Source organism: Rhinoderma darwinii, chromosome 9 (genome assembly GCF_050947455.1).
Source record: "Rhinoderma darwinii isolate aRhiDar2 chromosome 9, aRhiDar2.hap1, whole genome shotgun sequence".
NCBI lineage: Eukaryota > Metazoa > Chordata > Amphibia > Anura > Rhinodermatidae > Rhinoderma > Rhinoderma darwinii.
The window spans coordinates 102,732,765-102,745,919 of record NC_134695.1 but is presented as its reverse complement, the minus strand read 5'-3'; the positions used below and the strand labels follow the sequence as shown (position 1 = coordinate 102,745,919).

Sequence of the window (13,155 nt, the reverse complement as noted above, 5' to 3'; positions counted from 1 at the left end):
TACAAAAAAATAAATGTATGTGCTGTAGATTTTATAGCATGCTTAGAATATATTTATTGTTGATAACGTATATTGATTTCATTTTTGATGAAAATGTTATTGTAGATTATCTTGGAACAGAATTGGAGATGATGGGTCATGTGCTCTATCTTCTTCTTTAAAACACATGAGAAGACTAAAGAAGCTGGAGTAAGTGGAAAGTTGAAATACCCAAAACATTTAGGATGTGGATTTATATTCCTTGGCTGAACGGGCATTATTTCTATGGCGAGAGGGAGATAAGTTGCTGTCAGAGACATACGGCACTGCTTATTTCTGTGGGAAACACAGTATAAAATCCATCCCAATCCAATGGGAGACATTGTGGAAGAGTTGGGCTGTTCCCCTCGAGCTAGATTTGTTTCACAGATCCCATTGAAATCCGTGGGATTCGCCCATTGTCGTCAGTTTTGGACAACTATATCTCTATAGGCAAAATTAAGATTCTCACTTTGATGGGGTAGATATAGAAAGGTATACAAGGCTGAAATATATTGTACAAGTTTCATATCGATCTAATATATTCCATTTATCCTTTCCTTGAAGTCTTGAGAAAAATCAAATCAGAGTGAAAGGTGCAGAAGCAATGGTCCAGGCATTAAGTGTCTGTCTTTGGATTAAAGTGATAAGGTAAATGAGGAAAGCGGTCAACTAAAATAATATCTGTGAACATGGGGTTCATAAAGGTGAGATCAACTACTTACTCCAATCGAAATACAGTATAAGTAAACCACCAATATAACTAAAAAGCTTGATATTCATAAAACCTGGTAGTTTTAGGTGCTCCTGGGATAGGAGCTCCACAGGAAGGTGCTCCACAGGAAGTTTTAGAAGGTGCGTCCTTCACTCTTGGTCCCTGAAGTTTCGCATTAAAGCTGTTAGATGGACAATCCTTCATTAATTGCCTCCCCTTTCCCACTAATCCCTAAAGTTTATAGTACCTAACACTTCCCTCTGCCCCTCCACACATCTACCATTCTCAATGTAGATCCAGCTGGTCAACCTACCACACATCAGTAGTAGGGGACGCCAGCTCTTGCAGCTCCTCTCCCGACTCCATCCCTCCGTATATATACACCCCTGCCCGACACTCACCATCTCCAATCAGCCACTTTGCTTAAAGGGAAGTGGGCACCAGTAAAATAGTGAAAGTCTATTCCTGTGTGACAGGTACCAGTCCATCACCGACACACTTAAGAGAAATGCTGATCATAGCGTAGGCAGAGCGTTGTTTAATTTTTTGAAACAAATAAATTGTGCCCCTCAATTTCACCCAAGGCGGTGATGATCTGCCATCAGTGATAGAGGCGGAATATATCTTTAATGATTATCTTTTTTTGGTTCTTTATTTTTTATCATTCATTACAACAATACATACAAAATACTTGAATGGGTCCGTGCGCTATCCGCAAAATTGTGGATAACGCACGGACAGAAAAACGTGTCGTGTGCATTAGGCCTAAGAAGTATCTGGACTGAGGATTTGAGTGAAGAAGCTGAGTCAATATTGTTTATGGCCTCTTTTTCCTCAACTGTGCACGTTCCTGTTTGGAAAATCCCATGCAATAAATAATTGTGTTGTGTCTCGAAACGATCCATACTGATAGGGTCACCACTAACGTCTCCTACCTCCTATATAAACACGTCCAGCATGTCTTATCTTTTTATATACTATAATCCGCCCATTCCTCATGTAGACGTGATTAGATGTGGTAAGGCAAGGGTTAGCAGTAATGTCTTTATCCCGCGTCCATTATTGCTTTCATTGATTCCTTCTTAAGTAACAATAAGCACAATGTTGATTTAACATTCTTGTGTATTTTTCAGCTTGTGGGGCAATCTAGTAACAAAGGAGATGGGAGAGAAGCTACACAAAGAAAATGCAAGACTCAGCTTTTGAACAGGCTTTAAAGACTTTCAATGCATCTTCTCAAATAAATAATAATGCAACTTTGCAAATAGCCTTGATTAAAAAAATTCAGATCCTGCAGTCTTGTGTTTCTCCCTTACAGCTGGACCCTCTTCTACGGCCATTCCATTAGCAAGAAAAGGGGGCAGATGGAAGAGAGTAACACAAGACTGCAGGATCAGACTACACAGGGTGTATTTATAGTCTGTAACCATGGAGACACATTGGTCTGCATAGGAGCTGTATGTACAAAATTGGTAGAATTTTTGAATTTATTATATTAGCAAAGTTGCTTCATTCCTGTATTTTAGATGTGTTAGAGCAATAAACCACGGTTGCATAAGTGCACAGAGTATTTAAAGGGGGTTTTCAATCTTGACTGCAGTAAGGTTAGTCACTTAGGTACTGGCTGTAGCTGAAATCTCTGTAGGCCGCTCTCATATACAACTACATGACATGCTATTATTTTGTTTTTTTTAATCTCCTGCTTGTGTGACTTTGGTACTCTGAAAACTGGTTATCTCCCCTCTTCCCCCTCCCTGTAGTAGGGGACATCACAAATCACATGCCACTTCTACTACTCCCTGTCTCTTCCCCCTCCCTGTCTCTGGAGGGGATGTGTTTCTCATGCTGGGCAGCAGATTGTGCAGAATCAGTGAGCAGCAGAACAGCAGAGTTGCCTCACAGTAGCAGATTTGTGATGTGTGTGAAGACAGTGAGTAATTACAGAACTACCTTACACCTTGTAACAGAGGAGCATGCAGGCAGTTGTAAATAGAGACAATGTCTGTGAGAGGGGAGAGGAATCATGGGAACTGTAGTCCTTTACATGGTAATCTCAAACACACCAAGCCCTGGCAAAATACATACAGCAGAGCTGCGCAACAATATGAAAATGAAAAATAACTACTTGTGAGCTATGGTGGCATCATTAGGTGACCATTAAGACACATTTAGATACTTTCTGTGCTATTCATAAGCTGTGATAACCCCTTTTAGGCCTGATTCACACAAGCGTGTTTCTTAAACCAAACACAGTGCCTGGCTCCTAGCGCGATAGTTAACTATCATGTTAGGAGTCCCTGCCTTGCTTCAGGAAAACTGTCCCGTACTGTAATCAAGTTTTCAGTACAGGACAGTTTTCCGCAGCGAGGCAGGGACTCCTAGCGTCATCGATAACTATGATGATAGGAGGCCGGCTCCCTGCGGTGGGTTCGGTCCGGGAAATACTGCCAACATACGGTCTGTATATCACGGACTAAGCACGCTCGTGTGAATCCGGCCTAAATCTAGCGATCAAATGATATGTAAAGTTCTGTATAACCCTGTTCAAACTTATTCATTGCTTTTTGTTTTTATTTATTTATAGCTCGCTGCATAGACATAACCTATCCCACAGATTTGGCCTACAACAATCATTCAGAATCAATCTGTCCTATTGATTGCATATTATGAATGCAGTGTTCTGATTGGTTACTATGGAAGCAATGATATGATTACTTTGAACAACCCATCCACTTTTTGCCTACACTAAAGGTGGCCATACACATTAGATGAATGTCGGCTAGACCCGACGATTTTGGAGGCATTGGCTGACGGTCTGTGTATGGGTGGGTCCCTGATGGCAGATGCCAGGAAGTGGAATCAGGCTGTGGATTTCAACATGACCGATCCCTTTGTTATCAGGGAGATAAGGCACCGCCAGGGGTGTCTGTCAGCGGTTTATTCCCCTTTTCCTATATAGAACATATACACGATTGAACGAGCCGATCGTGCTTGTGTATGAGGGGGTTGGGAGGAATAGCTGTCCGACAGCTATCTAAAGTGGATGGCCAACTATATTTTTATAAAGGAGGTCAATATGTTTACATGTTTGTAAATTATTATGTATTGCTTTGTATGTGACAAGTTTGCACTTGTATATAATATAGATAGAAATGTTGATCAAATGGCAGCTATGAACTCTCAGGTCAGCCTGAACATGCACTTTTCCTTCATGTATTGTATGATGATGATGTGGATAATACTGATTTAATACAAAGCTGTAATGACACAGTGAATATTTTGCATGCACTCTGTCTAGAAATTTTTGCAACAAGTCTACTGTGTGTGAATGTACCCTTTGAGTTCTCACTCTTCTTGGTGGGACAGCCTGGACAGGCCCTAATTTTGGTCCAGATCTCTTTATCCCTTGTAGGTCCTAAAATAAATTATTTTAGTGGTGGCCTCAGACGGGCGTATTGTTCCCATGTTGAACTGTCCGTTTTCTGGATGTAACACCTGACTCTTTTGATTTTACTGAACAGAACATACAGCACCATATCTCTCTACAGATCCCTATGGTGCTGTAAGTTGGCTCAGTAGAACCGCTGAGGGTCCAGGTGACACCTGTCTGAATAAGGCCTTACTATGTAAATGAAAAACTGCTCAAGAATACGGACCATGAAAATGGTATTATTAATGAACACAATGAGACATATAAAAAAGTCAAATGTATTTTTTTTAATCACATCTTTTTGTAATAAAATTTTAGGATTTTGTACATAACGCTTATACAAAAAAGAGACATATAAACAAGATCAACAATATATCATACGCCAAAAAATTATAATAATACATTTGAAATGTATTGTGTGTCTGTGATTGGCTCAATATGGAATATTCTCATTGTATGCTATTGGCTGAATCAGAGTTATTGTCATATTGTAAATGATTGGCTGAAATCAAGCCTACATCCTTTTTGAAAAATATTATTGTAATTGTTTGATCAATAAACGCTAGAGGAGTATTTTGAGCATACAAGCAGCGTCTGTGTCTCTTACTTCTCTCCAATATTTAGATATAACATATGATTTGGATCTGGATAAATTAATTGGGGGTTATCGATTGACATACCCATTACAAATTTCAGTCTAATATATTTTTGGGCCATGATTGCGTCAACAGTCCCGATACATTTACATTATGTTGGCAGCACATGTAAGATGTGATGCCAATTAGCGACTATCTTATTGGCCGTGGGAAATCCTTTAAGACAAGTATATTAGTGCTGATTTTGGTATGTTTCTGAGCTATGAGTCTCTCTGAGTTCTTATCTAGAGTTTTATACTGACAAATGTGTGTTTGACCTTGGGGGGTTTCAATTGTATGAAAAGACTGTTCACAGTGAAGAAGGGGAGTGAGATAAGAGTTTGTTCTAGCGTGGAGGGAAAAGGCTACTTTTGGGGGAAGAGAACAAGGCAAAGGATGGTATTGTATTTCTGATAAGCATCTAATGAAAAATTATAATATTACATTTTAAATGTATTGTGTGTCTGTGATTGGCTCAATATTAAATATTCTCATTGTATGCTATTGGCTGAATCAGAGTTATTTTCATATTGTAAATGATTGGCTGAAATCAAGCCTACAACCTTTTTGAAAAATATTATTGTAATTGTTTTGATCAATAAACATCAGAGGAGTATTTTGATCATACAAGCAGCGTCTGTGTCTCTTATTTCTCTCCGATATATCGACATAACCTATGATTTGCATCTGGATAAATTCACTGGGCGGGCATCGGTTGACATACCAATTACAAATTTCTGTCTAATATATTTTTGGGCCATGATTGTGTCAACAACATGCATATCAGCGAAACATAATAAACGTGCTGTGGATTTTAAAATCTGCAGTATGTTCATCATTGCAATGGATTTCACTGTCAAAAGCTGCATATTAGCTCCATTAATTTTCAATGGGGCTAACATGCATGCAGATCCACTGGCCAATCCATTGCAAAATTGTCAGCTGTGGATTTTCGGAAAAATTCTTGCCGGATTTGCCATAGTGACGTGTGGACATAGCCTAACCCTAGTAAGAATGTGTAGGAGAACATAACAACTGGCATGATGGGCCCCTGATCTCTTTTTTTTTTAAAAAACAATCATCTTGTGCATCATCAATGATTTCAATGATGACGGATTCGGTGCCAATGGTTTCCGTTTGTCTCTGTTGTGCAGGGTTCCGTCGGGTTCCATCGTTTTGACGGAATCAATAACGTAGTCGACACTTCAACTTGCATTTCATCTATTATCCCAGGCTCAATATCTGATTTGAAAAGAGTGACATCATGAAGCATTTGCTCACATCCTTTGGATCAATGTGAATCAATGAGCATAATACTGTGATGTGAATGGAGGAAATTATTTCATATGATGCAAATACGTTTAGCAATTTATGGAGCGAATGGATGGCATTCAAAATAACATCTGACTGCTGAACTATTGGACTACGTGACCCTTTTTTCTTTTCCTTTCTTTCTGTAAGTGTCTCAGCATGATGCCTTATTGCCTTTTGATGATGCCTTGATGCCTCATTGACATTTTATAGTATGCAATGTACATTATAATTCTGTATCAGGATTTTTCTTTCAGTATTTAAGCCTTTAGAAAATTGCAGAAATACGTGATTGAAATGAAGGCTTGGTTTGGAGCCATTTCAGATATACAAAGGAATGACAAAACGATCCTCATAATATATTATTATTATTATTATTATTATTATTATTATTATTATTATTATTATTATTATTATAGCTAATTTAGAATTTGGGCTCATTGTGCCATGACTAAGGACAGGTGATCTGTCGGAAACACGTATGCTTACTGTTGAGACAACCATCCTTATTCCTAGTGGATTTTACTTTTGTCTGAAATAAAGTTGGAATATCACTTCCATTTAACGAAACAGCGCTAGATCAAATTGTTCCATTTCTGCTGTGTTTGTACCGTGTCCCGACACGTGGATCCGTGCGCAGTCCAAATCTGGACATACATACCGGTGAGTTGGAGGAATCCTCCTATATTTTCTCATTCTGATAACATGCTTGTAAGGTTGGGAAGGAAATCAAATTTCCTGCTATTACTTGTAGCTTGTATTCTGTAAGAACTCCATTCACACAGTACAGGCTGCCATAAAATGATGGTAGAATTTTTATGTTTTCCACCATCCTGCAAACTTAGCAGAATTGTTTTGGCTTGTAAAGGGTCAACCATGTTCTGATTTGGGTTTATTATCCAATTTGGCAGACCCACACTACCCCACAGTCAATTACAGATTTAATTGCTTGAGGTTAGATAATTTGGCACTGGATTCCATCTCCTGGCTCTTATAAGAACTGTGTGACACTGCACACAGTCCGTAAAACAAACACAAAGTGAGACTAACCACAAAGGGTATACACAACCATGTCATGGAAAAATATAAGAAAATACTTTATTAAAGGGACATTCCAGCCAAAACTAAACTTTGCCATGTGTATCATTATGGTATTCCATGTGTCAGTTATTTTATTTTGTTATTTTTCTTGCTGCTTCTATTTCTATATATCAGACTGATATGCTTAGCAGCAGTGAGTATCAGGCTCGGTGACACGCTTTCCCTACTTGAATCTATGGAGATCTATGTGTCACCCAACACAGGCTTCAGCAGTTCCTGTACCATACTAGTTTTGCACAGGGGGGGGGGGGGCAGAAACTTTTATCAACAGCTAAGACTAATACTTGTATGGGTTCCTATCACACCTTTATATGTAAAAGAATGTAGTGCATATATGTCTGTATACCTATTTGTTTCCCAGCTTATTTAGGAGAATATAGAGAGAATGATAATCACAGTGTCCCACAGCATGCAGAAAAGGTATGGTTTTAGCTGGTCATCTGACACTGTGCTGAAGCATCATGGGACTGATAGCAAAGCAAAAAGGAAGAGAAAGCTGCAGAAATCTAAGAATCAATATGGAGGCTTTTTCTATTTTTCTAAGCACAGACAGGGCAGTAGTTCAAAAAGTAAGTACAGTATACATAAAAGCAGTGTAGAGTTTTATATAAAGTCAGGTGGGAGATGCAGACACAGAAAGTTATGTTTCCACTGGAGGTCTTCTTTAACATATAATACAAAAAAAATAAATGTTCATATATGTATGTGTATATATATATATATATATATATATATATATATTCACACACACCTACAGACAATACATTATAAAACACCAGTAAAAACCGAAAAATTTACAGACGAGGGTCACGAAAAATATTGTGAACCTATTGCACTGAAAACCCAAAATCAGGGATGAGACCAAACCAAGGATTTAACTCTCAAATTCTCCCTGCATAAAATTATGTTTCCAAATAAAGTTCTCAGCGCTGAAATTTTTTTTGATAAATCACAAAGCGCTGAGTGCATGATTCAGAGATACTACCGGGCGGCTACTCTTGATCAACTAAAGTTTTAGTGCACTTCCTCACCCTCAAAACAATGGTCCCACATAGAACAGGCCTTAGCGGACCAACCTCTCATATAATTTTTAAGTGTAAATCCCAAGGCCTGCACTAAGCCTTCTGTACCACTATCCCCCACTAAAACTGCTTCACTTAAAGTTTGGAAGCATTATTCCGCAAATATCCCCCTATCAGCTCTCACGCCCATAATAAATTTAACTTTGAATTTCCTCACTTCTGAATTACCGGGGGTGTCTCTGGATAACTGAATATCTTCTGGAATCTCTCATATACACTACCGTTCAAAAGTTTAGGGTCACCCAGACAATTTTGTGTTTTCCATGAAAACTCACACTTATATTTATCAAATGAGTTGCAAAATGACTAGAAAATATAGTCAAGACATTGACAAGGTTAGAAATAATGATTTTTATTTTAAATAATAATTTTCTCCTTCAAACTTTGCTTTCGTCAAAGAATGCTCCATTTGCAGCAATTACAGCATTGCAGACCTTTGGCATTCTAGCTGTTAATTTGCTGAGGTAATCGGAAGAAATTTCCCCCCATGCTTCCAGAAGCCCCTCCCACAAGTTGGATTGGCTTGATGGGCACTTCTTGCGTACCATACGGTCAAGCTGCTCCCACAACAGCTCTATGGGGTTGAGATCTGGTGACTGCGCTGGCCACTCCATTACAGATCGAATACCAGCTGCCTGCTTCTTCCCTAAATAGTTCTTGCATAATTTGGAGGTGTGCTTTGGGTCATTGTCCTGTTGTAGGATGAAATTCTCCCACTTTACTAGCACCAAAGCAACCCCAGACCATCACATTACGTCCACCATGCTTGACAGATGGCGTCAGGCACTCTTCCAGCATCTTTTCAGTTCTGCGTCTCACAAATGTTCTTCTGTGTGATCCAAACACCTCAAACTTCAATTCGTCTGTCCATAACACTTTTTTACAATCTTCCTCTGTCCAATGTCTGTGTGCTTTTGCCCATATTAATCTTTTCCTTTTATTAGCCAGTCTCAGATATGGCTTTTTCTTTGCCACTCTGCCCTGAAGGCCAGCATCCCGGAGTCGCCTCTTCACTGTAGACGTTGACACTGGCTTTTTGCGGGTACTATTTAATGAAGCTGCCAGTTGAGGACCTGTGAGGCGTCTATTTCTCAAACTAGAGACTCTAATGTACTTGTCTTGTTGCTCAGTTGTGCAGCGGGGCCTCCCACTTCTCTTTCTACTCTGGTTAGAGCCTGTGTGTGCTGTCCTCTGAAGGGAGTAGTACACACCGTTGTAGGAAATCTTCAGTTTCTTGGCAATTTCTCGCATGGAATAGCCTTCATTTCTAAGAACAAGAATAGACTGTCGAGTTTCACATGAAAGCTCTCTTTTTCGAGCCATTTGGAGAGTTTATCGAACCCACAAATGTAATGCTCCAGATTCTCAACTAGCTCAAAGGAAGGTCAATTTTATAGCTCCTCTAAACAGCAAAACTGTTTACAGCAGTGCTAACATAATTGCACAAGGGTTTTCAAGTGTTTTCTAATCATCCATTAGCCTTCTAACACAGTTAGCAAACACAATGTACCATTAGAACACTGGAGTGATGGTTGCTGGAAATGGGCCTCTATACACCTATGTAGATATTGCATTAAAAACCAGACATTTGCAGCTAGAATAGACATTTAGCACATTAACAATGTATAGAGTGTATTTCTGATTAATTTAATGTTATCTTAAAATAAGGAAATTTCTAAGTGACCCTAAACTTTTGAACGGTACATACACAAACCAAAAAGACAAATGGTGAAACCATGTAAAAAGATATATGTGTAGCAAATACCCAAGTCCCCACTCCGGGGGTAAAGAATTGTGCACAAACCACTGGAGTGATAAATGACACTGAGGCTTCATTCACACGAGCGTGTCCGATTTGCGTGCGCAAAAAAACAGACCATATTTCCTGCATTTCATGTCCCTGTGCCATCGGTGAGCTTTCTGTTCCTCATCAGTTTGCTTTGCATGTTGCATCCGTTTTTCACGACCGTTAGGCTGGGTTCACACGTGGCGGAATTTCACTTAAATTCCGCTGCGGACACTCCGCAGCGTTAATCCGCAGCGGAGCCGTTTCTGCATTGACTTCCACTTCTATTTAGAAGTGTTCGTTTAGACGATGCGTAACATTCCGCTGCGGAGCATAGGCTGCGGAGCGGAATTTGGTGTCCGCAGCATGCTCTGTCTGTTGCGGAGCAGTGGCGGACTCATGGCGGAATTTCTCCATTGACTTCAATGGAGATTCTAAGTTCCGCAATGAAGTCCGCAGCTCTCATGCACATGTTATGTGTGCTGCGGATGCGTCTTGCTTTTTTGCCATGACATTTCTTCATTCTGGCTGGACCTATTTTTTTTTTAGGTCTACAGCCAGACTGAGGAAGTCAATGGGGCTCCCGTAATGACGGGAGCGTTGCTAGGAGACGTCTGTAAATAGTCACTGTCCAGGGTGCTGAAAGAGTTAAGCGATCGGCAGTAACTGTTTCTGCACCCTGGACAGTGACTACCGATCACAATATACAGCAACCTGTAAAAAAATATAAGTTCATACTTACCGAGAACTCCCTGCTTTTGTCTCCAGTCCGGCCTCCCAGGATGACGTTTCAGTCTAAGTGACGGCTGCAGCCAATCACAGGCCAAGCACTGGCTGCAGCGGTCACATGGACTGGCGCGTCATCCAGGGAGGTCGGGCTGGATGCCGAAAGAGGGACGCGTCACCAAGACAACGGCCGGTAAGTATGAAATTCGTTTACTTTCACTAGGGAAAGTGCTGTCCCTTCTCTCTATCCTGCACTGATAGGGAGAAGGGAAGCACTTTTCCCGCAGTCCGCAGCAGCTAGTCGGCATCAATTTACTGCACATTTTGTGCAGATCCGCAGCAGAATCTGCAACGCAGATTCTGTGCGGCATTGATGCGGACAGTTGCGGAGGAAATCCGCCACGTGTGGTCATGCCCTTATTCTCCTCTGCAAGCACTTCCTTTTTTAAAAAAATTTCTCTGCATTTCTTTAGCAACTGATGCGTGAAACACGGACACACTGTCCGTGTTTTTCACACATCCATAGACTTCAATGGGCTACAAGGTTCGCAAAAACAGACCAATATAGGACATGCAGTGAATTCACGCAATGGCACTCGCTGCGTGAAAAATCACACATGTCTGAATAGCCCTATTGACTTGCATGGGTCCGTGTGCTGTCAGTTATTTCAACGGACAGCACACGGACGCGGAACACGCTCGTCTGAATTAGCTCTAGGGCAAGGAGGAAAAAAGAATAGAAAAAATAGTCAGGTTAAAATAGACACCGCAAAGGAAACCACCATTTGAGGGGATTATTTCAAATGGGGTTTCCTTTGCAGACTGGCGTTGAAATGCGTAGCCACTGTTTTATATGATGATTAAACTTGTTTACTCCAACACTGCTTGATTCTTCTGGATGTTGGCAGAGATGTTTAATTTCCCAGTTTTTCTACATTTCACCTGCAGAAATTTGCGGTGGTGCCTGACACCCACCGGTTTTGGGGATAGATGCAGCCGACCATACGTCATTACCTGTCAACACCAGTGTTGTAGCTGTGGTTGTGCAACTCTCCAAGGTAAGCGGCTTTATTATCGCCCTATAGCTTTTCACTTATCCTGTTTGATCTGCACGATGTGGCGCCATGTCTCAACTTTTTTCCTCTAGACCTGCTCACACTATTTTTCGTGGCCCTCGTCTGTACATTTTCTGGTTTTAGTGGTGTTTTATAATGTATTGTCTGTAGGTGTGTGTGTATATATATATATATATATATATATATATATATATATATATGTATTTTTTGTGTATTATATGTTAATAAAGTTTTTTCTTATATTTTTCCATTACATGGGTGTGCATACCCTTTGTGGTTAGTTGCCTATTTGTTTGTTTTATAGTCTTTTTCGATGCTGGTCTTTGCACCCCTGCATTATTTGCAGTGCCCGCCATTTCTCTATGGTGTCTTCCACTGCACAGTCCACTCATAGGAGGGAGCACAGTTGTCACTTACAAGTGAGGTCTTTCAGCGTGGCACACACCTGGTGAATAGTTGCAGAAAATGGTTTGGTTGAGTTCCAGGAAGAGGGTGCCCTATTCTTGCCACGGGATCCTGTCTCCATAGCATATTCCCCTGCTTATTCTTACTTGCTAACTTTTGGACCCTTCTCCATCTCTACACGGCATGAAAAATGGTTGCCACTTCTGTTCTTCATGGTATTTACGTCAAGTATGTTTTGTTGAGATACATGAATTTATTTTATCTCAAAATGTTAACAAATGCAAGGGTATGTTCACACGGCAGCCTCCGTTACGGCTGAAATTACGGAGCTGTTTTCAGGAGAAAACAGCTCCGGAATTTCAGACGTAATGGCATGTGCAGGCGCTTTTCGCTGCGTCCATTACGGACGTAATTGGAGCTGTTTTTCCATGGAGTCAATGGAAAACGGCTCCAATTACGTCCAAAGAAGTGACATGCACTTCTTTGACGCGGGCGTCTTTTTTACGCGCCGTCTTTTGACAGCGGCGCGTAAAAAAAATGACCGTCGGCACAGTACATCGTAAAACCCATTCAAATGAATGGGCAGATGTGTGCCGACGCTTTGGAGCCGTATTTTCGGACGTAAATAGGGTGTGTGAACCCAGCCTAAGGGACACCAAGGGAGAAATTAAGTATAGATTTTTTTTAAACTCAAAATCGTTCTTCCTTTTCTGACTTGGCTTAATACATCATGAGCCTGCATGAATTACAGGGTAATGTATTACTGGTGCCTCTGGCATTCTTCAAAATAAAGAAAAAACACATCAACCCCAAATCAACATTGATAAAGCAAGCTGGTCTTTTGTATCCAGAGCCCTTACATAATGGAGA

The 13,155-nt window shown here is 40.4% G+C and overlaps 1 protein-coding gene across 1 annotated transcript in view; it reads left to right on the top strand.

Annotated features, from left to right (window-relative positions):
• The window catches only part of NLRC5 (NLR family CARD domain containing 5), a 161,728-nt gene extending 158,746 nt beyond the window's left edge, over positions 1-2,982 (top strand). Inside the window, exons 44-46 of the mRNA XM_075837146.1 lie at positions 106-189; positions 586-669; positions 1,867-2,982. Coding sequence (XP_075693261.1) covers positions 106-189; positions 586-669; positions 1,867-1,939 — 241 coding nt within the window. The 3' untranslated portion in view covers positions 1,940-2,982. The remainder of the gene's footprint in view (positions 1-105; positions 190-585; positions 670-1,866) is intronic.
• The last annotated feature ends 10,173 nt before the right edge of the window (positions 2,983-13,155 follow it).